Source organism: Culex quinquefasciatus, chromosome 3 (assembly GCF_015732765.1).
Source record: "Culex quinquefasciatus strain JHB chromosome 3, VPISU_Cqui_1.0_pri_paternal, whole genome shotgun sequence".
Lineage (NCBI taxonomy): Eukaryota > Metazoa > Arthropoda > Insecta > Diptera > Culicidae > Culex > Culex quinquefasciatus.
The window spans coordinates 98,720,761-98,748,600 of record NC_051863.1 but is presented as its reverse complement, the minus strand read 5'-3'; the positions used below and the strand labels follow the sequence as shown (position 1 = coordinate 98,748,600).

At 43.0% G+C, this 27,840-nt stretch overlaps 1 protein-coding gene and 1 long non-coding RNA gene across 2 annotated transcripts; both read right to left on the bottom strand.

The window, feature by feature from the left end:
- Positions 1-19,892: 19,892 nt before the first annotated feature.
- On the bottom strand, positions 19,893-21,201 carry LOC119769449. The gene is made up of 4 exons (XR_005278362.1): positions 20,997-21,201; positions 20,837-20,928; positions 20,665-20,729; positions 19,893-20,604 (listed from the first exon to the last, which is right to left on the bottom strand). It is a non-coding gene; the product is annotated as an uncharacterized LOC119769449 (long non-coding RNA).
- Positions 21,202-21,305: 104 nt separating this feature from the next.
- LOC119769138 lies at positions 21,306-27,391 on the bottom strand. Its single transcript, XM_038261039.1, has 3 exons — positions 27,346-27,391; positions 27,174-27,238; positions 21,306-27,113 (listed from the first exon to the last, which is right to left on the bottom strand). The coding sequence occupies exon 3, from the start codon at positions 27,006-27,008 to the stop codon at positions 21,306-21,308; it is 5,703 nt and encodes a 1,900-aa protein (XP_038116967.1). The 5' UTR covers positions 27,009-27,113; positions 27,174-27,238; positions 27,346-27,391.
- Positions 27,392-27,840: the final 449 nt, after the last annotated feature.

The window sequence follows — 27,840 nt, the reverse complement described above, 5'->3', positions numbered from 1 at the left end:
GCATTTTGCTGCAATCGAACGCATTGTGGCTCGTGGAGCAGAGAACGGTGCGTACAAGGGCGGCCTCGGCACCGCACAAGGCTGCTGCAGTTGCCACACAGCCGAGCGATGAGTGCTCGAAACATTCAGTAGCTGCAGCACCGGCAAGGAAGAAGAGTGGCACTGGAGGACTCGGTCCACACGAGCGGTCGGTAAACGCCGACCCACTGAAGCGAGCATCACCTGAAGGCACTGGAGATGGTCCAAGTGGAAGCAGAACAAGATGCCGGTTTCCTACAATCGGTAAGCATCAACAAGCACTGGAGCACACCCCACGGGTCGGCCAGGCCTTTTGGCAGCCCCTGCGACTGTCAACTGCGCTGACCGGCACACCCTGTAAGAATGCAACGAAGTTAAGCCCGGTTTTGGAGAACAGGGCGAAAAGGGTTCGCATCGACTTGCGATTCCCAAGAGCGCCCGACGAAGAAGTAGAAGAACACTCACCTGGTCAACGTACGGCCAAACCTGGGAGGCGAAAGAGTGACATTTGGATCGCCTGGAGAACAACGGCAGTTCTTCGCGGGTGGAGGATGTTCGAGCCTGACAGCGCCAGCTCGAAGAAAATTTGGTTTGGTTTTGGCAGCACTGCGCTTGCTGTGATGACAACTGCCACGAAGGTGGCAACCCAGCCTGCGTCGTTGCCAACAGCGGAAAAGACGCGCGCAACGACGTGTGCTCGGCAGCAAGCGAGACAGAGCTGGCAACAGCGCGTCGACGACGACGCCGTGAAGAGAGGAAGGAATCGCGCGAAACGACTAGCGCGGCAACAACGCGCCGTTGACGACGGCATGAGCGAGAGAGCGAAAGGGAGAACGAACGACGCACGACGACGATCGTGAGAGAAGATTTTGGCGCGCAACGAAGAGCAGCGAGCAGAAGTGAGCGCGTCGAGACAAGTTGGTCGCAAGCAGCCGAACCGGTCGGACGTCAAGTCGAGCGCGTCGCGATCGTCGGAAGAAACAGCTACAATTCTTTAAATTAGTTTAGTAAAATAGATTATTAAGAGAAACTTCTAGTGTTTTTGCTTGTTTGCGAAATTTCCGACCCTCCCGAACTGGTTCCCCAAGTCCGCCGAGAAGTGAAGTAAAAATACAGTCCGCTTCGATCACCCCCCGGGGAAATCTTCGAAGTGGCCAATATCATAACAGAACAAGTCCCATCAATATGGGTATCAAAATTCTTCATTTTTCAACACATCTCAAAAATGGTCTTCCAAAATAATTTTCTGGCCACTGGCCACTCTGGAACCGGTTCCGGATTTCTACCCAGGGAAATCTTCGAAGTGGCCAATATCATATCAGAACAAAGCCCATCAATATTGGTATAAAAATTTTTCATTTTGTCGCAAAATTTCAAAAATGGTCTTCCAAAATGTTTTTCTGGCCACTGGCCACTCCGGAACCGGTTCCGGATATCCCCACTGGGAAATCTTCGAAGTGGCCAATATCATATCAGAGCAAGTCCCATCAATATGGGTATCAAAATTCTTCAATTTTGTCAACACATCTCAAAAATGGTCTTCCAAAATATTTTTCTGGCCACTGGCCACTCCGGAACCGGTTCCGGATATCCCCCCGGGGAAATCTTCGAAGTGGCCAATATCATAACAGAACAAGTCCCATCAATATGGGTATCAAAATTCTTCATTTTTCAACACATCTCAAAAATGGTCTTCCAAAATAATTTTCTGGCCACTGGCCACTCCGGAACCGGTTCCGGATTTCTACCCAGGGAAATCTTCGAAGTGGCCAATATCATATCAGAACAAAGCCCATCAATATTGGTATCAAAATTTTTCATTTTGTCGCAAAATTTCAAAAATGGTCTTCCAAAATGTTTTTCTGGCCACTGGCCACTCCGGAACCGGTTCCGGATATCCCCACTGGGAAATCTTCGAAGTGGCCAATATCATATCAGAGCAAGTCCCATCAATATGGGTATCAAAATTCTTCAATTTTGTCAAAACATCTCAAAAATGGTCTTCCGAAATATTTTTCTGGCCACTGGCCACTCCGGAACCGGTTCCGGATTCCCCCCGGAGAAATTTTCGAAGTGGCCAATATCATATCAGAACAAGTCCCATCAATATGGGTATCAAAATTCTTCATTTTGTCAACACATCTCAAAAATGGTCATCTAAAATATTTTTCTGGCCACTGGCCACTCCGGAACCGGTTCCGGATATCCCCCCTGGGAAATCTTCGAAGTGGCCAATATCATATCAGAACAAAGCCCATCAATATTGGTATCAAAATTTTTCATTTTGTCGCAAAATTTCAAAAATGGTCTTCCAAAATGTTTTTCTGGCCACTGGCCACTCCGGAACCGGTTCCGGATTTCCCCCGGGGAAATCTTCGAAGTGGCCAATATCATAACAGAACAAGTCCCATCAATATGGGTATCAAAATTCTTCATTTTTCAACACATCTCAAAAATGGTCTTCCAAAATAATTTTCTGGCCACTGGCCACTCCGGAACCGGTTCCGGATTTCTACCCAGGGAAATCTTCGAAGTGGCCAATATCATATCAGAACAAAGCCCATCAATATTGGTATCAAAATTTTTCATTTTGTCGCAAAATTTCAAAAATGGTCATCTAAAATGTTTTTCTGGCCACTGGCCACTCCAGAATCGGTTCCGGATTTCCCCCGGGGAAATCTTCGAAGTGGCCAATATCATATCAGAACAAAGCCCATCAATATTGGTATCAAAATTTTTCATTTTGTCGCAAAATTTCAAAAATGGTCTTCCAAAATGTTTTTCTGGCCACTGGCCACTCCGGAACCGGTTCCGGATTTCCCCCGGGGAAATCTTCGAAGTGGCCAATATCATAACAGAACAAGTCCCATCAATATGGGTATCAAAATTCTTCATTTTTCAACACATCTCAAAAATGGTCTTCCAAAATAATTTTCTGGCCACTGGCCACTCCGGAACCGGTTCCGGATTTCTAACCAGGGAAATCTTCGAAGTGGCCAATATCATATCAGAACAAAGCCCATCAATATTGGTATCAAAATTTTTCATTTTGTCACAAAATTTCAAAAATGGTCATCTAAAATGTTTTTCTGGCCACTGGCCACTCCAGAATCGGTTCCGGATTTCCCCCGGGGAAATCTTCGAAGTGGCCAATATCATATCAGAACAAAGCCCATCAATATTGGTATCAAAATTTTTCATTTTGTCGCAAAATTTCAAAAATGGTCTTCCAAAATGTTTTTCTGGCCACTGGCCACCCCGGAACCGGTTCAGGATTTCCCCCGGGGAAATCTTCGAAGTGGCCAATATCATATCAGAGCAAAGTCCATCAATATGGAATTAAAATTCTTCAGATCTTCATTAGATCTCAAAAATGGTCTTCCAAAATATTTTTCTGGCCACTGGCCACTCCGGAACCGGTTCCGGATATCCCCCCTGGGAAATCTTCGAAGTGGCCAATATCATATCAGAGCAAGTCCCATCAATATGGGTATCAAAATTCTTCATTTTGTCAACACATCTCAAAAATGGTCTTCCGAAATATTATTCTGACCACTGGCCACTCCGGAACCGGTTCCGGATTTCTACCCAGGGAAATCTTCGAAGTGGCCAATATCATATCAGAACAAAGCCCATCAATATTGGTATCAAAATTTTTCATTTTGTCGCAAAATTTCAAAAATGGTCATCTAAAATGTTGGCTGGCCACTCCGAAATCGGTTCCGGATTTCCCCCGGGGAAATCTTCGAAGTGGCCAATATCATATCAGAGCAAAGTCCATCAATATGGAATTAAAATTCTTCAGATTTTCATTACATCTCAAAAATGGTCTTCCAAAATATTTTTCTGGCCACTGGCCACTCCGGAACCGGTTCCGGATTTCTACCCAGGGAAATCTTCGAAGTGGCCAATATCATATCAGAACAAAGCCCATCAATATTGGTATCAAAATTTTTCATTTTGTCGCAAAATTTCAAAAATGGTCATCTAAAATGTTTTTCTGGCCACTGGCCACTCCGGAATCGGTTCCGGATTTCCCCCGGGGAAATCTTCGAAGTGGCCAATATCATATCAGAGCAAAGTCCATCAATATGGAATTAAAATTCTTCAGATTTTCATTACATCTCAAAAATGGTCTTCCAAAATATTTTTCTGGCCACTGGCCACTCCGGAACCGATTCCGGTTATCCCCCCGGAGAAATCTACGATATGGCCAATATCATATCAGAGCAAAGCCCTTCAATATGGGTATCAAAATTCTTCATTTTGTCAGAAAATTTCAAAAATGGTCTTCCAAAATGTTTTTCTGGCCGCTGGCCACTCCGGAACTAGTACCGGATTTCCCCCCGGGGGAATCTTAGAAGATATGATATTGGATAATTCGATGATTTCCCCGGGGAGAAATTTGGTACCGGTTCCGAAGTGGCCAGTGGCCAGAAAAACATTTTGGAAGACCATTTTTGAAATTTTTTGACAAAATGTAAAATTTTGACACCCATATTGATGGGCTTTGTTCTGATATAATATTGGCCACTTCGAAGATTTCCCCGGGGGGGAAACCAGAATCGGTTCCGGAGTGGCCAGTGGCCAGAAAAATATTTTGCAAGACCATTTTTGAGATGTTTTGACAAAATGAAGAATTTTGATACCCATATTGATGGGCTTTGTTCTGATCTGATATTGGCCACTTCGAAGATTTCCCCGGGGGGGAAACCAGAATCGGTTCCGGAGTGGCCAGAAAAATATTTTGCAAGGCCATTTTTGAGATGTTTTGACAAAATGAAGAATTTATATACCCATATTGATGGGCTTTGTTCTGATCTGATATTGGCCACTTCGAAGATTTCCCCGGGGGGATTTCCGGAACCGGTTCCGGAGTGGCCAGCGGCCAGAAAAATATTTTGGAAGACCATTTTTGAGATGTGTTGACAAAATGAAGAATTTTGATACCCATATTGATGGGCTTTGCTCTGATATGATATTGGCCACTTCGAAGATTTCCCCGGGGGGATATCCGGAACCGGTTCCGGAGTGGCCAGTGGCCAGAAAAACATTTTGGATGACCATTTTTGAATTTTTTTGACAAAATGTAAAATTTTGACACCCATATTGATGGGACTTGTTCTGTTATGATATTGGACAATTCGAAGATTTCCCCGGGGGGATATCCGGAACCGGTTCCGGAGTGGCCAGTGGCCAGAAAAATATTTTGGAAGACCATTTTTGAGATGTTATGACAAAATGAAGAATTTTGATACCCATATTGATGGGCTTTGTTCTGATCTGATATTGGCCACTTCGAAGATTTCCCCGGGGGGATATCCGGAACCGGTTCCGGAGTGGCCAGTGGCCAGAAAAATATTTTGGAAGACCATTTTTGAGATTTGTTGACAAAATGAAGAATTTTGATACCCATATTGATAGGACTTGTTCTGATATGATATTGGCCACTTCGAAGATTTCTCCGGGGGGAATCCTGAACCGGTTCCGGAGTGGCCAGTGGCCAGAAAATCATTTTGGAAGACCATTTTTGAGATGTGTTGACAAAATGAAGAATTTTGATACCCATATTGATGGGCTTTGCTCTGATATGATATTGGCCACTTCATAGGTTCTCCGGGGGTACCCAGAACCGGTTCCGAAGTGGCCAGGGTCCAAGAACTGACCTCAAATTAACTTTTCTGAGTTGGTCATTCAAAATCATGAAGTTTGATACCCATATTGCCTATGTTTGATCGGATTGGATACGGGTTAATATCAAAATACCAAAAGTACGTCGTTTATCGACCACCCAGTTTCTTTGGATGACCCCCAAAAAAGTTCATATTTTCACCAAACATTCTCCAAGATGTGTACAACAATTGATTGAAAGGGTTTTACGATATCTTCAATCCAAAAATTATAAAAAATCAAACAGTGAAAAAAATAACCCTGTGTGGCAAAGTTAATCTCCCCTTAAACGTGCTCCGTTTTGATGGTTCGTAGATGCTGCTACGTTGCTGGGTTTGATGCATCGTTAGTATACAATGACCGGTGTTATGGTATATGAGAGTCTGGTCTGTTTTTTGAAATAAACATTTTTGTTCGCTGCGATGATTAAATTTATTGCGGCTGGAGTGGCTATTTATTGCCAAATCATTAAAAAAAAATTACCGTCAGTAGGGATGAAATGGGGTCAAAATGATTTTTTATGGAATTTGCAATTCCTCAGTCTTTTCAATGAAACTTAATTCTGGTTATGGGGGTTGTGTAGGAGACATCTTAAAAAACGTTTGCTGAAAATTTCACTTTCCTAGAACAAAATCTGTGTTTTTGGCAGCTATATATATTTGGGGTACGATTTTCACCAAAAATGATTTTTCAAAAACTCAAACTTTTAATACACTTTTTTAAGTGGGTCGAAAAGAACCTCAAAGTTGAAAAATATCCGCTTCCAATATTATAGCATGTCAATAGGATTCCTTTGAAAAAGTAACACTGCTGAGTGACTTGTTTTGATCATTTCTTTGTAATTGAGCATTATTTTAGTTTCAAATTTCAAACGATACATCAAATTCCAGTATAATTTTGGAAAATGTTGGCAAACTATCTGAGAACATTCCTTCGTTAAATTTTTTCGCTATCACACAAACTTACGGTACATTAATTTTAACTTGATTCAATGTAATTTAAAAAATGCTAGATTTTTATTTTAGTTAGATTTTATTATGGCAAGATAATTGTAATGCGATGGATTTTAACCGAATCGTTAAGATTTAGGAGAACAAGGCTTGTTTTTCAGTTGGTGGTAACATCTACAATAGCATCAGTGCAAGAAGAAAGAAATTCATAGTTTTTTGAGAAGATCCTATTAATATATGAAACACAATAGTTTACAGGATAATTTCAAAAAATACTTAAGAAAACTGCTTAATTTGAGCGAGTATTTTCCTGTGATTTTGTAAAGTGTAGTATTACGATGTTGTCCCGTCACGCTACATTTTGTTTCAGGTGCAATAATGTTCATTTTAAAGGAAATATTTTTGGTATGAAAATTAATTTTCTTTCCGAATAGGGGATTCATACTTGTACTGGTACTGTATAACTGTTGCTGTCAAACTGTTGTAATCAAATCACATTGTATGATAAGTTCACGGACCTGGTTAGAACGTAGTCGGTTTTCGCGAAGGGTTGTTAAAGGATTAAGGACAAGACGGATAAAATATTGCAGTCTTTTTGAAACCCGAGAAAATATCCAGTTATTTGGATTTGTTCAGTTTCTCATTGTTGACGTGTGGTTTAAGAAAAGTTAGCTGTAGTGTTTTGTAGGTAATTTTAAGAAAATAGATAAAGTGGTTTTCGGAATGGCAGCGGAAAAACGAAATTAAAACGAATTTAATTTAGAGAACAAAATTTCCGCGTGTTGTTTATTCGAGAACTTGCTTGAGATTGAGGTTTTGACAGCTACACTCGCGCCGTCAGGTTGGTACCACTTCCGGGGTACAGGGTTGGTTTAGTTGGCAGAGGTTGCCTTCCCAACACCCCTGCTCAACCGCTGCAACGCTCCAGCCCCTTCGTCATCATGTCCGCTTGCTGGTTCGCCGACGGTATGAACTCCAGCTTGATCCGCTTCTGCTTGATGAGGTCACGGATGAAGTGAATCTTGACATCAACGTGCTTGAGACGCCCGAAGTCTTTTGCTTCCTCCGCAACCCGGATCGTTGATTGGTTGTCTTCGTGAACTCGGACCGGTTCTTCTGGCTTGAATCCGAGATCTTGCAGGAGACGTCCCAGCCACAACTCGTGACACACCGCTGCACAAAGCGCAGTGAGCTCAGCTTCAGTCGAAGACAGTGAGACCGTCTGTTGCTTTCGTGTGATCCAGGCCACCGTCGATCCAAACACCTTGAAAATTCCACCGCTTACCGACCTTCTGTCCAGCACGTCGTTCGCCCAGTCTGCATCGGCGAAAACTTCCACGGTTGGCGCTTCCAAGTTCTTCCGGTACACAAGGCCAACGTCGAGAGTTCCTTTGATGTAGCGCAGTATCCGTTTGAGGTGTTTCCAGTGCGCTTCGTTCGGGCAACTCTGATACTGGCTCAAGAAGTTTACCGCTGCTGCCAGATCCGGCCTTGTGGTGAGGCAGGCGTAAGTCAGGCGCCCGATGAGCTCTCGGTAGGGCTGACTCGTCCGTTCCTCCTCCGTGCCCTTGTGCAGCTTCAGGCGACTTTCGATGGGAGTGGAAACAGGTTTGCAGACATCCATCCCAAATCGCCGCAGCAAACTCTCCATGTACTGCTTTTGGCTGATCCGCATCATGCCTTCCTCCCGGTTCCGTTCGACTTGCATCCCGAGAAAGCACTTTATCTCTCCGACGTCGGTCATGTCGAACTCGTTGAAGAAGCAGCGTTTGATCGTCTCCACAGCCTTCAGCGTCGTGCCGGCAATAACGATGTCATCGACGTAGAGCACGATGATCAAAGTCTGCCGTTCGTCCTTTCGTGTGTAAAGGCACTGATCGTTCAGGCTCCGCTCGAACTTCAAAGGATCCACGACGAAGTTGTTGAACCGCTCGTTCCAGGCGCGCGACGCTTGCTTCAGGCCATACAGCGACTTCTTCAGGCGACAAACGAGATCTGTCCCTTCCTCGAAGCCCTCAGGCTGAGTCATGAAGATCTCCTCTTCCAGGGTTCCGTTCAGGAACGCCGTGCGCACGTCCATCTGGTGCACGACGAGCTTCTCACGATTGGCAACGGCAAGAACCGTCCGCAGGGTGTCCAGCTTGGCGACGGGCGAATAGGTTTCCCCGTAATCGAATCCCTTGCGTTGGCTGAAACCTCGTGCCACGAGGCGCGCCTTGTACCGAACTCGATCTCCATCCAATCCGCGCTTGACTGCAAACACCCACTTGCAGCTCACGGGAGCTCGGCCGTCCGGGAGTTTGGCCAGAGTCCACGTGCCGTTCTTCGTAAGCGATTTCATCTTGTCGTCCACCGCCGCCTTCCAGTTCAGCCAGTCACTTCTCTTGCGCGCCTCAGCCAGCGAACTCGGGACATCGTCCACGTAGCTGGTTGCGTTCAGCGCGAAAGCTGCGTACTCTACCTGGTAGTCCTTGTGCCAGTCCGGTGGATTACGCGGACGCTGCGGCCTGCCGCCGCTCGGTCCTGGTTCTGGCGGATTCTCGACGTTCGGCTCTTCCTCGTGTGGTTCACCTTCGGATTCCTCCTGGAAACTTTCGTATTCTTCGTCTGTCTCCACCTGGCTTTCTTCCGGTTCTTGCTCGTCATCGGCCGCAATCGAGATTTCGTCGACCTCAGGTGACGGCAAAAGAGCCACGTCTGCGTCGTTCCACTTCGCCTTGTGTTCGGGCTTCTCCAGTTCCAGGAAGTCCACGTCTCGTGTGTGCACAATGCGTTGCAGTTCTGGGTTGTAGATCCGGTAGCCGCCGCGGGTGTAACCGAGGAAGATCCCCTTCCAAGCTTTGGGATCCAACTTCTTCCGCAACTCCTTCGGCACGTGCGCGTACACGGGACAGCCGAAGGCACGCAACTTGGAGACGTCAGGCTTCTTACCTTCCTACTGCTCGTACGGCGTCACATCCGGAGGAAGCGCACTCGACGGACTGCGGTTCGTCAGATACGCCGCTGTCTGGATCGCTTGACCCCAGAACTTCTTGTCAACACGACTGTCCTCGAGCATGGCTCGAGACTTCTCGACGAGGGTGCGGTTGAACCACTCGCTTGTGCCGTTCATCTCGGGTGTGTATGGCGCCGTCCATTCCACCTGGATGCCCTTCTCCTGACAGAACTGCTCGAACTCGTTGCTTCTGTACTCCCCGCCGTTGTCGCAGCGGAGCCGACACACTTTCTTCCCGAACTTGGCGGTCGCCATGGTACATGGTACATGGCCTCGTACATCTTGAAGTACCGGAACACCTCGCTCTTCGCCTCCACCAGGTAAACAACGACGAAGTGGCTTCAGTCGTCGATGAAGGTCACGAAGTACTTCGCTCCATCCAAGCCGTCCGGCGAAATGGGTCCGCACACATCCGAGTGTATCAACTCGAGCACTCGCGACGAACGTTTGCCCTCGCGCACTGCAAACGGCTTCCGGGTTTGTTTGCCGAGCACACAAGCTTCGCACGTAACGAGTTCTTTGCCGTTCTGCCCACCGTTGAGCTTCAAACCCGAGACCATGTCCCGGCGAATCAGCTGGTCGAGCGACTTCGCGTTCAAGTGGCCGAACCGACGGTGCCACAGCTGGACGTTCTTCGGCACGAGTCCGCACGTTAACATCGACTTGTTTTCGCCAACGCGCGCGCGCACGAAGTTCAAACGGTACAGCTTCCCGTCTCGTTTTCCACTCGCGGCGAGCTCCGACCCACGGTAGATCGCGACTTCACCCTCGGCGTAGGTCACACGCATTCCCGCATCGTCAACACGCATGACCGAGAAGAGATTGCAACGCAATTCGGGCACAAACAGAACGTTTTCGATCGTGCAGAGAAGGTCCTTGTCGTTCACTTTTGAGATCACTTTCACTTTGCCAGAATGCTTGGCCACGATTGCAATCTCCACCGGACACTTCAGTGGTTCGAGTTCCACGAACAAGGACTTGTCGTTCGCGAGGTGGTCTGAGCAGCCCGAATCGATGTACCAGGTCAGTGGTTGCTCCGGAACACTCTCCCCCCTGCTCAACCCAGCGAAACACACTGCACTTTGTTCTTCCGTCATGTTTGCACTTGCTTTCACTTCCTTCTTCTTCTTCTGCGGGCAGTCGGACATCTTGTGTCCTTCTTCTTTGCAGTTGTAGCACCGCAGCTTCTTCTTCTGCTTCGGCTTCTGCTGCTGCGCCTTCGCCCCGACGAACGCCGTCTCCTCCTTCTTCGGGATCACGATCTGGACGCTCTTCTGCTTCGTCTCCTCGTCAAGAAGTCTGCACTTCACAAACTCGAGCGAGAGCTGCTCTTCCGGTTGCGTCTCCAGACTCGTCACGACGGCAGCGTACTTGGGGCTCGCATTCAGCGTCAGAAGAAGATGGCAGATAGCGTCGAGCTCGTCCATGTCCGCTCCAGTCGCACGGTACTGCCGGACCAGTTTGTCGAAGGTCAGGAAGTGCTGCTGCAGCGACGTGTTCCCCAACGCGAGCGTCAAGATCTCCTTCTTCAGGTACATCCGGCGCGCCAAACTTTTCCGTTGAAAAATGTGCTCCAACGCGTCCCAGATGTCCTTGGGGGTGGTCTTGTCCTGGACATGCTCCAACTGATCGTCGTTAATCCGGGAGCTGAGTTGTGTTGCGAATAACATAAGGAGATTGTCGATGGTTCGCGCTGGCTTCACGACCTGTTCTTTGATCGGTGGCACGAGCCAGAGAATCTGCCACCGGCAGCGAATGTTACAATGCAAACGGTTAAGATCTTGGAGGTCGATTCGTGGTGGCCTTGGTTCGGTTCTGGACTGCTAAATCAAGGGTTGAAGTGGCGCTTTCGACATTGCTGGGAGATTGTTTCACTGCCAGTCTACAATCAATGCTAGATATCGTCCACCCCGGAATATTCGGTCTCAGAGTGACTTTCTTTGGTAGAGGTATGTGGCCAGGTCTTTAGGTTCAACGTTCAAAGCTCGATCGTGTGATTATTTGTTTGTTTTCAGACAAAGCCTGGTTGCAGATTGCGGCATTGCTTTATGTGTGTGCCTTTTCCGCCAGCGGTGATGCCGAGCTGCTGGACAAAGAAATCCAGGACTTACGGTTCTGTTTTAAGAGCAACTCCGTGCTAGCTTGGCTGCCGTCGAGGAGGCGGACTTGCAAGACATGATGGGCTGAACGTCGACCAGCGTGGTGGAAGGGGTGGACGGACGCAAGGTGTTGTCTGGCGGGTACTTTCAAACACTTTTGAACTTACCGAGCTGGAGCTGGTCCAATTGAAGATAGAGAAGGTTTCCGACAGTAAGTAACGTAACTTTAGCGTTAGTGAAGATTAGTGACAAATAATCTTCTTTCAGATAATTCTGCGCGCTGAGCATTTCAATTCTGGATGATTCGATCAAACAGAGTGAAGGCGGCGTGCTGACGAGTTAGACGAGGAGGAGGAGGTAAAGGAAAAGCGGACGTGATCAAGCAAAGGCCGAAGGTTCGTTCCAAACCGGGCTCCTTCGTAAGGAAAGCCAAACACCACGAGACGGTGCATCTGTCGAGAGACCAGAAAATGAATCAACAAACTGTTCAACGTGCAGGTTCAAATCAAGACGGACCACGTTGCCGAGCGATCGAAGAGTGCGGTAAGGCGTTCGACACCAACGAACGCGACAACGACGAAAACTGACGCCTCGTGGAAGATGGGCCACGGTCTCAACCAGACGTTGACCGATAGGTTCAAGCAAGAACTGACCCAGTGAGTAATTTTTGAAGCAAAACTGTATTAAAAAGTGTTAACATCACCTATGCTTTGGATTAATGATTGTAAAAATACTGATTAAAAATTGCTCCGTTGAATCTAGTATTCAAGAATTAAATCGAATTCTAGTTTCAACGGAGCAAAAAAAAAATTGTTGAGTTGTGTAAATTTACATTAGATTCATTGGAAATTTACACGATTTCAAAAGATTTTAAATTTGAACATTTACAATAAAAGTCATGTAAATTTCCAATGAATCTAATGTAAATATACATCATTTATCATGATACATTTTGGTCCATGATAAGTAATGTAAATTTACAGGAATATTTTTTTCTGTGTATTGCAACTCCACCGCCATTTCAATTCATTCGGTTATCGGTTAAAACTTTATAATCTGGATCACTTTTCAAATAAGTGCCAGATTTTAAAAATGTTTCGGTTATAACAGCAACATGCACGTTATGAACTCGTAAAAAGTTGAAAATTTCATTTTCTTTCGCTTTTAAAGAACGAGCATTAAAATTAATAATATTGATGGAATTACTTAGATCCATGATTAAACCCTGGAGATGGAGCCACACGTTGCCGTCGTTTCAGGGCTATTTTCAAAGATGGTTTCCGATGTTGATATATATCACACATTTATTTTATATTTATATACTTGTGTTGATAGAAATCACAACTTTTATACTATGTAAGATTGCAAGATATTGATTTTTTTTATTTGCATCTCAATATTCTTGTTTATAAAATCTGGTAGGAACAGGTTTAAATCTTTTTGATACTTCGTTAGCTTAGGTAGAAATTCATAAAGCAAAGCAACGCTTACGCACAACAGTAAGAGAGGTCTCTTCTAGGCATTGTGGGATTATATTAAATAATTTAATTAATCACAAAAACAGAAGCGTGATTTTTTCTTATTTTAATGAGGGTGTTAGGTTAGGATCTGGTATTTAATAAATAAGTTTTTTGCAAGGCACTCAGAATAGCTAGTTTTTTGTAACTTTAGGTTGTTTAATAATTACAGGCCGACAGTTCTGTGTAAACGAGTTAAGTGATGCTATCAGAATCTCTGATTATAATTTAAGTGATATACTAACCATTCGGAATTGTCAAAACATCCATAGAGTCTCGATCAATCAATAATGAAATGATATCGGACAAAATTCGTTAATCTGTTGAACTAACGGTTCTCGGATTATGGTTGTATCGACCATTGTTGCGAATCGAGGATTTACAGGAGTTTTGACGATCAAATGGAGCCTAACATTTCAAATGGACACAAGGGTTTTGTGAACAGGAGTTCATCTCTTTCACTCAATTGACAGTTTATATTAGGTATGATAGGGATACACTCTTGTTTGCAGAGCTTCTGTGCCCTAATGAAATGGAAGGCACGAAATAGTCTTCTTAACGAAGAGTATTCAACTTGTAAAGTATGAACTGTTCATTTATGTTTATTGGTTTTGGAAGCGGCAAGTCAGGTTTAAAAACAAGGTAAAGGAATTTTTGGCTTTGCAATTATAATTTCGGGGATTTGAGATTCAAGTTACTTTCAGACAGTTTAGTTTAGGTTGTTGATTCAAGTTAGTTAGTTTTCCGTAAATGAATAATTGGACTTAAATGATCAGTTGAACTGGTCGGAGTGTACTATTTCATTAGCAGATCTGCTTCTAGTTGTAATGTACGACAAGACTACTGACGGACGCGACAGGACGGGGCCCAGAAAAAAGTCCTCAAGATTTATATTCCCTAGACAAGTTTTTTTCCATCTTTTGTTTTCCAGTATTTTTTTTAATTTCCTTTAAATTTGAAATACATCATATGTTTCCTTTGTATAAATCTGCGATTAGTTACATTTTTTTATTTAATTAACTCATAATTTAATTTCTCCGGGCCTTTTTACTTTGGATCATAATTTCAGATTTCCTTTATTCAGTCTTAAACTTAGATTACCGTAACTGCTCAAGTCATCCAAGTTCTTACTACTCACACCTACACTAATTTTCGTTCACCTTCCCCCTCCCGATCCCCTATATCTTCCGGTGGTGTTCATTTTGTATGCAATACTAGTTCGGCCACTACCCTTTTTTCCACAAGAAACCGGACTTGGACTGACTTGAAGCCGCGTCCCCCACCTTGCTCCATAAAACGAAAACGAAAACGAAAACGAATTACTTAGATCCATGATTAAACTTCAGAGTAAGAATAACATCATTCGCAAATTTTAATCCAATCTGGATAGCTTCCATCATGGATGTAGCATTACTCATTGTTTGAATCAAACCAAACAGTGAGTTTTGCAAAAACGTCATTTTTTCAAACGTAACATCGCCGAGATCAGAAGATCCCAAAGCGTTGCCAACCGAAAAAAAAAATCAGATTGAATTTGAGGTACCTGGTCAATTTAAGGAAGAATGGCAGAGGATTTGATTTTTTTGGATGTACCTGAAACAGCTGCGGCTTTAGGGTGTAATAACAAAATCGATTTTCCAGCACAGCAATTTTTCAGTTCCTTTTGGGGTCCTAAACAACTCCCCAAAGTTTGAGAACGATTGATTCAGTCCTCACATTGCGCAAAACGATTCAATTTTCCATATAAATTTGTATCAAAACCGGATTCATATTCGGATGCTCTGGAAGGTGCTCTACAACTTTCCCCAAGAGAGCTAACTTGCTCCTATAAAAAGATACAGCGTGTTCAAAACACGTCTAAAACGTGTTTTTTGCGCGAAATTCACGTTTTAGACGAGTTTGAGGACGCTGTATCTTTTTTCAGGAGCAAGTTAGCACCATACTCTCTTCGGGAAAGTTGTAGAGCACCTTCCAGAGTATCCGAATATGAATCCGGTTTTGATATTGAAACTGTTTGGGACTTACCCACATTAGTTTTTGCCAACGGTTAGTCACAGCACAGACTCACGGTAATCGCAGGGTCGGCTGCGCTAGTCGCCAACGAGGAGATACGCGAACTTAATTTTGGGAACTTAACTTTTTTTATGTTACAGGTTGAATGAAAAATCCTCTTTTGGGAGACAGAAGGGGAAATTTATTCAAAGAATTTAAGTCGGTTCAAAAGTGTATATTTGTGAGTGTATGTTAGGGTGCCCAGAATATGGGACTTTTTCTCAAAACCTCGCTCCACAAGCTGATTATTGTTCCTTGAGCTATTTTAGGACTCTGAGCCAAATATGAGCAAAATCGGTCAACATTTACCCATTGATACTCGGGGGTGAAGTTTGTATGGGAAAAATTGAAAAAATGTATAGAAAACTCAACTTTCTTACAGTTTGGTCTGCACGGTGCGCTACTTCCATCCAAATATTCCCAAAAGTGAGATTCTTATTGAAAATTTAATGCTCTACAACTTTGTAGAACATACCAAAGCTGTAAAACTCGATCCTGAAAAGTTATTAGCGATCTAAAAATGTCATTTTTGTATGAAAAACATTTTTTTCATCAACTTTAGGCTCGGGTATCAATGGGTTAATGTCAATCAATTTTGCTCAAAATTTGCAAAGATGCTTAAAATAACCCAATAAACCGTTTTTCGCTTGTGGAGCAGGGGGTCATTTTTTCTGGGCACCCTAGTGTATGTGTGTGTGGGGGACTCGGTACGTACCGCTGCTTTTCCGCTGACGATGACGATCTGCTACTCAGCCAGTCTGCTGGCCGCGAGCGCTCATATTCGCGGGGTGGATGGTAGGCAGAAAATAAAATTTAAAAATTTAAAAAATTTAAAAAATTTAAAAAATTTAAAAAATTTAAAAAATTTAAAAAATTTAAAAAATTTAAAAAATTTAAAAAATTTAAAAAATTTAAAAAATTTAAAAAATTTAAAAAATTTAAAAAATTTAAAAAATTTAAAAATTTAAAAATTTAAAAATTTAAAAATTTAAAAATTTAAAAATTTAAAAATTTAAAAATTTAAAAATTTAAAAATTTAAAAATTTAAAAAAAATTTAAAAATTTAAAAATTTAAAAATTTAAAAATTTAAAAATTTAAAAATTTAAAAATTTAAAAATTTAAAAATTTAAAAATTTAAAAATTTAAAAATTTAAAAATTTAAAAATTTAAAAATTTAAAAATTTAAAAATTTAAAAATTTAAAATTTAAAAATTTAAAAATTTAAAAATTTAAAAATTTAAAAATTTAAAAATTTAAAAATTTAAAAATTTAAAAAATTTAAAAATTTAAAATTTAAAATTTAAAATTTAAAAATTTAAAAATTTAAAAATTTAAAAAATTTAAAAATTTAAAATTTAAAAATTTAAAAAATTTAAAAATTTAAAAATTTAAAAATTTAAAAATTTAAAAATTTAAAAATTTAAAAATTTAAAAATTTAAAAATTTAAAAATTTAAAAAAATTTAAAAATTTAAAAATTTAAAAATTTAAAAATTTAAAAATTTAAAAATTTAAAAATTTAAAAATTAAAAATTTAAAAATTTAAAAATTTAAAAATTTAAAAATTTAAAATTTAAAAATTTAAAAATTTAAAAATTTAAAAATTTAAAAATTTAAAAAATTTAAAAATTTAAAAATTTAAAAATTTAAAAATTTAAAAATTAAAAATTTAAAAATTTAAAAATTTAAAATTTAAAAATTTAAAAATTTAAAAATTTAAAAATTTAAAAATTTAAAAAAAAAATTTAAAAATTTAAAATTTAAAAATTTAAAATTTAAAAATTTAAAAATTTAAAAATTTAAAAATTTAAAAATTTAAAAATTTAAAAATTTAAAAATTTAAAAATTTAAAAATTTAAAAATTTAAAAATTTAAAAATTTAAAAATTTAAAAATTTAAAAATTTAAAAATTTAAAAATTTAAAAATTTAAAAATTTAAAAATTTAAAAATTTAAAAATTTAAAAATTTAAAAATTTAAAATTTAAAAATTTAAAATTTAAAAATTTAAAAATTTAAAAATTTAAAAATTTAAAAATTTAAAAATTTAAAAATTTAAAAATTTAAAAATTTAAAAATTTAAAATTTAAAAATTTAAAAATTTAAAAATTTAAAAATTTAAAAATTTAAAAATTTAAAATTGAAAAATTTAAAAATTTAAAAATTTAAAAATTTAAAAATTTAAAAATTTAAAAATTTAAAAATTTAAAAATTTAAAAATTTAAAACTTTAAAAATTTAAAAATTTAAAAATTTAAAAATTTAAAAATTTAAAAATTTAAAAATTTAAAAAATTTAAAAATTTAAAAAATTTAAAAATTTAAAAAATTTAAAAAATTTAAAAAATTTAAAAAATTTAAAAAATTTAAAAAATTTAAAAAATTTAAAAAATTTAAAAACTTTAAAAACTTTAAAAAATTAAAAAAATTTAAAAAATTTAAAAAATTTAAAAAAAATTAAAAAAATTAAAAATCATAGATCGCTCATTTGCCTGGGAGAATGTGACCGTTGGCGGTCTAATTCTCGTCCCTTTAAGCCTTTTGGTCGATGACACGACATTACGTCACGTCACTTTTGGGCGTTGTCTACCACCCCCTTTGCGATGTTTTAAGACGAAGAAAATACTGTCAATGGTTGTTGGTTTGTCCCACAGTTAGTGTGTTGTTGTTGTTTGTTAACAAGTTGTGTTTTTATTTATTAATTTCCTTTTTTTAATCCCTAATTACAGATTTATATGGAAAATTGAATCGCTTTGCGCAATGTGAGGACTGAACCAATCGTTCTCAAACTTTGGGGAGTTGTTTAGGACCCAAAAAGGAACTGAAAAATTGCTGTGCTCACTAAATTTTGACAACTTTTTTTTTCCATACAACCATATTACACCCTACTGCAACATAGGAAATACCGTTGCCTATTTCAATGGTAGAAGTATTTTGTCTAGCTCTCTCATTAGAGGGAGATAGCAAAAACGTTTGATTTAAAGCTTAAAAAATTTAAAAAATTTACAAAATTTAAAAAATTTTAAAAATTGAAAAAATTTAAAAAATTTAAAAAATTTGAAAAATTGAAAAAATTTAAAAAATTTAAAAAATTTAAAAAATTTAAAAAATTTAAAAAATTTAAAAAATTTAAAAAATTTAAAAAATTTAAAAAATTTAAAAATTTAAAAAAAATTTTAAAAATTTAAAAATTTAAAATTTAAAAATTTAAAAATTTAAAATTTAAAAATTTAAAAATTTAAAAATTTAAAAATTTAAAAATTTAAAAATTTAAAAATTTAAAATTTAAAAATTTAAAAATTTAAAAATTTAAAAATTTAAAATTTAAAAATTTAAAAATTTAAAAATTTAAAAATTTAAAAATTTAAAATTTAAAAATTTAAAAATTTAAAAATTTAAAAATTTAAAAATTTAAAAAATTTAAAAATTTAAAAATTTAAAAATTTAAAAATTTAAAAATTTAAAAATTTAAAATTTAAAAATTTAAAAATTTAAAAATTTAAAAATTTAAAAATTTAAAAATTTAAAAATTTAAAAATTTAAAAATTTAAAAATTTAAAAATTTAAAAATTTAAAAATTTAAAAATTTAAAAAATTTAAAAAATTTAAAAAATTTAAAAAATTTAAAAAATTTAAAAAATTTAAAAAATTTAAAAAAATTAAAAAAATTAAAAAATTTAATAATCATAGATCGCTCATTTGCCTGGGAGAATGTGACCGTTGGCGGTCTAATTCTCGTCCCTTTAAGCCTTTTGGTCGATGACACGACATTACGTCACGTCACTTTTGGGCGTTGTCTACCACCCCCTTTGCGATGTTTTAAGACGAAGACAATACTGTCAATGGTTGTTGGTTTGTCCCACAGTTTGTGTGTTGTTGTTGTTTGTTAACAAGTTGTGTTTTTATTTATTAATTTCCTTTTTTTAATCCCTAATTACAGATTTATATGGAAAATTGAATCGCTTTGCGCAATGTGAGGACTGAACCAATCGTTCTCAAACTTTGGGGAGTTGTTTAGGACCCAAAAAGGAACTGAAAAATTGCTGTGCTCACTAAATTTTGACAACTTTTTTTTTCCATACAACCATATTACACCCTACTGCAACATAGGAAATACCGTTGCCTATTTCAATGGTAGAAGTATTTTGTCTAGCTCTCTCATTAGAGGGAGATAGCAAAAACGTTTGATTTAAAGTTGCAGGTACAACCTGACTTAGAGAAAATTTCGGTTTGGATTTCGGCTGATGCTTAGCACGAGAATCCAAAGCCTTTTTTTCTGATGGTGCAATCCCAGAAATTTTATTTATGATTTCCACCACGGGGTGGTGGTTTAGTGGTTAGTGTGGTAGCCTCTAAACCCCAGTATGGCCTAGGTTCAATCCCAGACGGACCCGGTGGCATTTTTCGATACGAGATTTGCCTGGCCACGTCTTCTATCGGATGGGGAAGTAAAACGTCGGTCCATTAGCGTAAAAGAGGTTTTGGATGACTCACCACACATAACCTTCGAACGCCTAGAAATGAGCAGAAACTTGCAACAGAGACCACAAAAGACCCGGGGGTCGTTAAAGTGGATTACTTTGCTTTTTACCACAATTAGCACATTTAAATTGAATTTGTTAAAAATAGGGGCATTAAGCAAGGTTGCAGTATGTCTCCGTTTCTTTTCATTTTAATAATACAGTGGGTTCTGATTGAGGTTAAAAAAATAATTAAGAAACTGAATTTATTAGATCAAAACAATATGAAGCTGCCTATTATCCTAGCTTTTGCTGATGACCTTTTGGTAATTACGAATAGTGTTAGAGATCTTGATCTAATAATCAAACATTTGAAAATGGCTTTTGCACGTGTAGGATTAGAAATCAATAAAGATAAAAGTAATATTCTTATCAGACATCCGTCTAAAGATTGCATTACTCCTAATAGCCTTTTGTTAGACAATGAACCATTCCCTGTTGTAGACAAATTGAGGTATCTGGGTAGTTATTTAACGACTGATTTAGCAAGGCCATTGACCACACGTATCCGTTGTTCATCCACAATGAAAATTGCAAAAATGGTTATAGCTTTTTGTAAACGTTATAAACCTACTTGGCGTCTAGGTAAACTTATGTATAAAACGGTGATTTTGCCTTCTATGATTTACGGTTTTTTAATCAGCTACTATTCTTAAAAGAAACAGACTTTCTATAACTCGTTTTGAAAATCAAATTGTGAGAGAAATTTGGGATTCATGTTGTTCTGGACGCCAACGGAAATAAACCTCCTTGCGAATCAGCCCAATTTATTTAAGGCAGATCAAAGCTGCAAATTAGATTTAAGTTTAGTACAATGTGTGTGTAGTGTGTGTGTAATTGTGCTTACAATTTGTTTGTTTCCTGTTTTCCGTCCAACCCGATCCGGATTTGTGTTCTACGTTTGTGTTGTAGCTGTAATTTTAGGTTATGTTTAACAGCGTGTTCGGTTTTACATGTTAGTACAGATTTTGCATGTTTTTGTTTGTTATATTTTTCATGTTTATCTGTTTCGAACTTACTCGTACAAAGACAGCGGTTCTGTCCTGTTCCGTCCTAAACCGTCTTGTCCTCCCTCCGTGAATCACCACCCGGATTTATCCGCGTGTGGTTCCTGTTTCGTGTTGCATGAACTTTGTGTTATTTATTTCACTGTTTGTTTCAAATTAAATAACAACTTACGAATTTGTGTCCGTCTACTTGTTGTTCACCCGGCCCACAAACTCCTCTCCCGAATCCTCGATTCTAAATCAAAATCCTAATCCTCAAACTTCCTCCTAATTATCCGAAAATCACTCCACTTTCTTTTCCCTGACCAACTTGTGCTCATAAATTTGGGTTGTGACTTTGTTTTGATTTGTCGTCCCTCTGCTCGTGTGTTTCGTCATTGTTTCTTCCTTCTTCCTCACGTCTCACGCGCGTGAGATGTCGACGCGGCGTTCGTTCCCACACAGCAGCATGGTGTCGACCCCGTCGCGGCAGTGAGCGGCCTCAACATCCCCCGGCCCGTAAACCCGGTTCCGAAGCTTCTGAAGCAGGTTTACCTTCGATCTCCAGCACGGCCAGCCTCGCTGTCGCGCGCTTCACCAGCCCGCTGGTGGTTCGCACCCATGCTTGGCGAATCCTCCCGTCGCCGGACACGATCGGCTCTTCGACCACTCCGCGGATCCAGGACTTCCTGTTCTTCCCGTCGACGATGTAGACCAGGTCGCCCGCCTTCAGCGGCCTCGACTCACCGAACCACTTCGTGCGTTGATTCACCGACGGCACGTACTCCTTGATCCAGCGCTGCCACATCACATCTGCCAACTGTTGCGACCGCTTGTAGGCGTCACGTAGAGCTTCTGCAGGGTGAGGGGATGGCGGGACCGTGTTGGGTTCGTTCGGTGAAACTCCTCGGATGAAGTGATTTGGTGTGAGGGCCTCCGCTTGCGATGATTCCTGAGCCACGTACGTCAGCGGACGTGAGTTGATCATGTCCTCCGCTTCCGCCAGACAGGTCACCAGAATCTCGTCCGTCAGCCGCCGCCCGTCGTCCAACGCCTCCAGCGCCTCCTTCACAGAGCGGACCAAACGCTCCCAAACACCCCCCATGTGGGGTGCAGCGGGTGGGTTGAAGGTCCACTTCGTTCGCGACGTTGTCAGCACCTCGGCGCAGTCGTTCCCGATGCTCCGCACCGTCTCCACCAGCTCCTTGCTCGCGCCCCGAAAGTTCGTTCCGTTGTCGGAGAAGAATTCGACCGGAGGGCCTCGACGACAGATGAAACGACGAATCGCCATCAGACACGTTTGTGCCGTCAGCCCATACGCCACCTCCAGATGCACTGCACGCGTGACGAAGCATGTAAACAGCGCCACCCAACGCTTCTCGGACCGGCGTCCAACTGACACGTCGAGCGGACCCAGATAATCAACCCCAACGTAGCTGAACGGGCGAAGATTCGGTGTGATGCGTTGCACAGGAAGCGCCGCCATCCTTGGCACCAACGGCTGATTGCGGTGCACCTTGCACCAGACGCACGCCGCCGCCACTTGTCGAACCAGTGTGTTGACCCCCAGAATGAAGAAACGCTGGCGCAGTTCGTTCTTGATCGTCTCGCGATATCCGTGCCCGAACCATTGATGGTAGTGCTGGACAATCATCCGGGTGACGTGGTGATCCTTCGGTAGAATCACTGGGAATCTCAGATCGAAAGGCAGAAACTCCGCGTTCTCGGTTCTCCCTTCCATCCGCAGCAAGCCGTCTTCGTCGACCAGTGGAGTCAGCTTGTACAGCGGACTTGACTTTTCGAGGGCGAGCCACTGATCCGCCGGACGATCCTTGTTCCTAGTCAGCACTTTCACCTCGTCGATGAAGCTCTCCGCCTGCACCATCTTCAGCAGGTACACCTCCGCCTGCTTGTACTCGTCTTGCTGCAACGCAACTCGAACCGACGGTACCGTCGTCGGTCTCAGCATCTTCGCCTGCGCCTTCGTCGCACGCAGCGTCTCCATCGGCAGCCCTTTCGTTTTCCGCTTGAGGTTCGACACGAACCGGTGAGCGCACGCCATGGTCCTCACCAACATCGTCCACCTTGAGAAGTGGTTCACCTCCACGATGGTGTCCACCACCTTCACGTCGTGTAGAAGGAGATGCACGCGAAGTTCCTCCGTGGTGTTCGGTGGGGGCAAACTTTTCTTCGGCCAGTTTACTTGCTGATCGTGGATGAACCTCGGGCAGCAGACCCACGGACTGTCAGGCCGGACGTTCGGATCCTTTCCCCACTTCGTCAGGATGTCGGCGATGTTGTGTTGTGTCGGTACGAAGTTCCAATCCATCAGCGACGTCATGCTCAAAATGGCACCGATCCGAAACCCGACGAACTGTTTGTAGCGACGCTGATCGGAGCGGATCCACGACAGGACGACCGCCGAATCAGTCCAGAAAAAGGTCTTGCTGATAGGGAAACTGTGGTTGTCGTGAATCGCCTGGGACATGCGCGCCGCAAGTACACACGACTCCAGCTCCAGACGCGGGATGGATAGCATCTTCAGCGGCGCCACCTTGGACCGACTCATCACCAGCGCCACAACCACTTCGCCCCGGACAATCGCTCGGAAGTACGCCACGCATCCGTATGCCTTGTCACCCGCATCAGCGAAGATGTGCAGCTGAATCTCCTCAATCTCGTCCCACCGCGCGTTCCCGAAGTAGCACCTTGGTAGTTTGAAGTGCTTCGCATCCGCCAAAATGTTGATCCAACGCAGCCACCTCTGGAAAGCCAGCTCGTCGATCATTTCGTCCCACTCGCACCCCGTGCGCCACAGATCTTGCACCAGGATCTTCCCGAGAATGGTGATCGGTCCTAGGAATCCCGCTGGATCGAATTGCGCCATGACCACACTCAGCACGATCCGCTTGGTTGGACGTCGCTCTCCCGCCAGAACGTCGCGGAACTCCGGCTTCGAGGCCACCGCGAAACAGAACACGTCCTGATCCGGTTCCCAGACTATGCCGAGTACACGCTCGTAGAAAGCCGACTTTTCCTGGTTGAAGTGCACGGATGTCTTCACGCTTTGTTCTCCCATCGCGTCCAGCACCTTCCTCGAGTTCGACACCCAGTTCCGGATGTTGAAACCTCCTTTCGAGTGGATGAACTTCACCTCGTTGGCCCGCCGAATCGCTTCCTCGACCGTGTCCACCGAGTCGTAGTAATCGTCCACGTAGTGTCGCTCCTTAATCGCCGCAGCTGCCTCCGGGTACTCCTCCGCATACTGGTCCGCGTTCAGGTTCTTCACGAACTGAGCCGAACTTGGGGAGCAAGCCGACCCGAAAGTTGCAACGTCCATGACGTACACCTGCGGAGCGTCGGCAGGGTTCTCGCGGAACAGGAAGCGTTGAGCTTGCTTGTCCTCCTCTCTGATCCTGATCTGATGGTACATTTCTTGTATGTCCCCACCCAGCGCGATCGGTCTCTCCCGGAAACGACACACAACTCGTGGCAGCGGCACCAACATGTCCGGTCCCTTGAGCAGCTGTGAGTTCAGCGAGACACCCCGCACCGACGCCGCCGCGTCCCAAATCAGTCTTGTCTTGTCCGGCTTCCGAGGGTTCAGGACGACGTTCAGTGGCAGATACCAAACGGCGTTGCTGGGCGTCTTCAGCTCCTCGGCCGTTGCTTTGTGCGCGTACCCCTTGCTCTGGTACTCCGCGATCTGTTGAGAGACGTTCTGCTTCAACGTCGGGTTCTTGTCCAGCTTCCTCTCCAACGCCTGCAGCCGCCGCGTTGCCATCGGGTAGCTGTCCGGGAATCGCCGCTCGTCCTCGCGCCACAGCAGACCGGTTTCGAACCGCTCTCCGGTGCGCTTCGTCGTCGTCTCCAAGATCTTCTTCGCTCGTTGTTCTTCGGCAGACTCCGGCACCGCAAACGACGCAACACCAGCTTCGTCCAGGACGTACTGGTCCCTCATCATGTCGTGGAGTTCTTGGTTGCTGGCCGGCTTGACGACATGCAGATTCAGGAACGTGTGCACCAAGGGCTTGGGTGTATCAGGTCCGTACACAGTCCAGCCGAGCTTTGAACGGACAGCAATCGGTTCGCCTTGTTGACCGACTCTTGATTCCAGCGGCGCGAAGAGATGGATGTTGTCAAGCCCGATCAAGATGGTCGGTTTCTCTTTGACCTGCTCTGCAACCTGCACGCCCGCAACTGCCGGCAACTGCAGCTTCGAAACCGTCCGCACGTTCTCCAATTGGAACATCTCTCTCGAACCTCTGGCCGCCAGCGTCAGGCTCACCCGACGAGATTGATTCTCGTGCCGATCGATCTCGGCAGTCCAGGACACGACCAGCGGCTCCAGCTTTCCTTGCACTCCCAGCTTGTTGGCCACGTACTCCTCCATGAGTGTACTCGACGATCCTTCGTCCAGGAACGCCAGAGTGTTGAACGCCTTGCTCCCCGCGTACATGGTGATTGGAATTGTCCGGAAGATCACCCCGCCGTTGACCTTGTGCGTGTTGCAGTCAACCCGTTGGAACTGCCTCGCAGCTTCCTCGCGGTGAAGTAGCGGATGATGTTGTCCTCGACAATTTCCGATCTGGCAGCGCATCTTCGAATGGCACGCGCTGTTGCCATGGCTGCTCAAGCAAACCGTGCAAAGCTTCAAGCGCTCCACGGTCTTCATGCGCTCAGGCACCCGCATTCCTCTGAACTCGCTACAGTTCCGTATCAAGTGGTTGGTTTGTTTACAAACGTAGCAAGCCATGCTCGTTCTGCCACCCGCCGCTTTCTCTCTCGTCGCTTCGTGCAGGTGCACGAACTCGTTCCGCTTGCCCTTCCCGCCTTGTGCTTTCGTCGGCTCCTGAAGCGAGAGCGCCGCAAACTCGGCCACCTCCGACACATCTTCGACCAGTTCCGACAAGAAATCGGACAGTATTCTCAGCGGAGTGTTGACCTTTCCCCGCCTGTAGCGCACCCAGTCGAGCTGATGACTTGTCGGCAACCTTTCAACCAGCTCCTGGACCAGCATCGGGTTGTTCAGATGGTCCTTCATGCCCGAAACTTCCAGGTGATCACACACTTGCTTGATGGTGATCCCGAAATGGATGAACGTGTCGAGATTGTCGCTCGTGGGAGCTGGCGCGTTCCGAACCTTCTGCAAAAGCGCCCGAAGCAGCTTCTCCGGCCGGCCAAACATGTGTCGCAAGTCTTCGATGACATCCGGCACCGCATCCGGCAGCACGAGCCGACCCTGCACCAACGTCAGCGCTGGCCCTTCGAGACAGTCCACCAACCTCTTCAAGTTGTCGACGTTCGTGAATCCACAGGCTTCAGTGGTGTACTTGAAGCTGCTTATGAAGAGAGGCCACACCTCCGGCTCCCCGGAGAACTTCGGCAGATGTCGCGACATTGCTTGTCTAGCCGCCAACTGCTCCTTCGTCAACTTCGTGACCGGTTTCCCCGGCCCGTCAGAGACCTCGCGCGATCCAGAAACCGGTGTCGTCGGGTCCTCCTTCTCATCGCTCTCATCACCACTGCTGTCGTGATCGGAATCGCTGAGTTTGGGGACGGGTAACTTCGGCTTTTCTAGAACCCCCTTCGGAGTGTCCGTCGAGCCCGCGCCCGCTCCCTCGCCCTTGCCAGCCGGTGGATCCACCGCGGCCTTCTCAAGCTTCTGCTTGCTCTTCTTGACGAGCTTCTTGAGCTCCTTCTGCTTCGCGAGGAACTCTTCCTCCGCAGCCTTCTGCTTATCTAAAAACTCCTGCTCCATCTTGAGCTTCAGCGCGCGCACCTCGTTCGCCGCCGCAAACTCCCTCTCCTGCATCTCTCTCTCGATCCGGAGCTCCTGCTCGGCAAAACTCTTCTCCATCTCGATCCGCTTCATACGGATCATCACCTCCTGGGCCATCTTCTTCTCCCGCTCAACTCGTTCCAACTCCAACTGTTCCAGCACGTCCTTTGGCAGGTCAGCAGCGCCGGAAGTAGTGCCCGCATCGCTTTTCGGCTTCTTGGCGTTCTTCCGGGTCTTTGGCACTTGCAGCGACTGAGAACAGTTCGGGCAAAAGTAGTTCTCAACTTTTCCCGTTTCTCCAGCGCACGCCAAATGTGCCCAAAGCCGGCAAGCTTCGCACTCCACCGTCTCAGCGTCGTCACCCTTCGGTTTGCCGCAGACTACGCAGTCGGCTAGAACATCAGGCTTGGGTTTGGGGGCCATCCTGAACCGTTCCACGCCGGAAACAAATTCTTTGATGATGTTCTGGACGCCAACGGAAATAAACCTCCTTGCGAATCAGCCCAATTTATTTAAGGCAGATCAAAGCTGCAAATTAGATTTAAGTTTAGTACAATGTGTGTGTAGTGTGTGTGTAATTGTGCTTACAATTTGTTTGTTTCCTGTTTTCCGTCCAACCCGATCCGGATTTGTGTTCTACGTTTGTGTTGTAGCTGTAATTTTAGGTTATGTTTAACAGCGTGTTCGGTTTTACATGTTAGTACAGATTTTGCATGTTTTTGTTTGTTATATTTTTCATGTTTATCTGTTTCGAACTTACTCGTACAAAGACAGCGGTTCTGTCCTGTTCCGTCCTAAACCGTCTTGTCCTCCTCCGTGAATCACCACCCGGATTTATCCGCGTGTGGTTCCTGTTTCGTGTTGCATGAACTTTGTGTTATTTATTTCACTGTTTGTTTCAAATTAAATAACAACTTACGAATTTGTGTCCGTCTACTTGTTGTTCACCCGGCCCACAAACTCCTCTCCCGAATCCTCGATTCTAAATCAAAATCCTAATCCTCAAACTTCCTCCTAATTATCCGAAAATCACTCCACTTTCTTTTCCCTGACCAACTTGTGCTCATAAATTTGGGTTGTGACTTTGTTTTGATTTGTCGTCCCTCTGCTCGTGTGTTTCGTCATTGTTTCTTCCTTCTTCCTCACGTCTCACGCGCGTGAGATGTCGACGCGGCGTTCGTTCCCACACAGCAGCATGGTGTCGACCCCGTCGCGGCAGTGAGCGGCCTCAACATATGTCGTGATAGACCTTCAA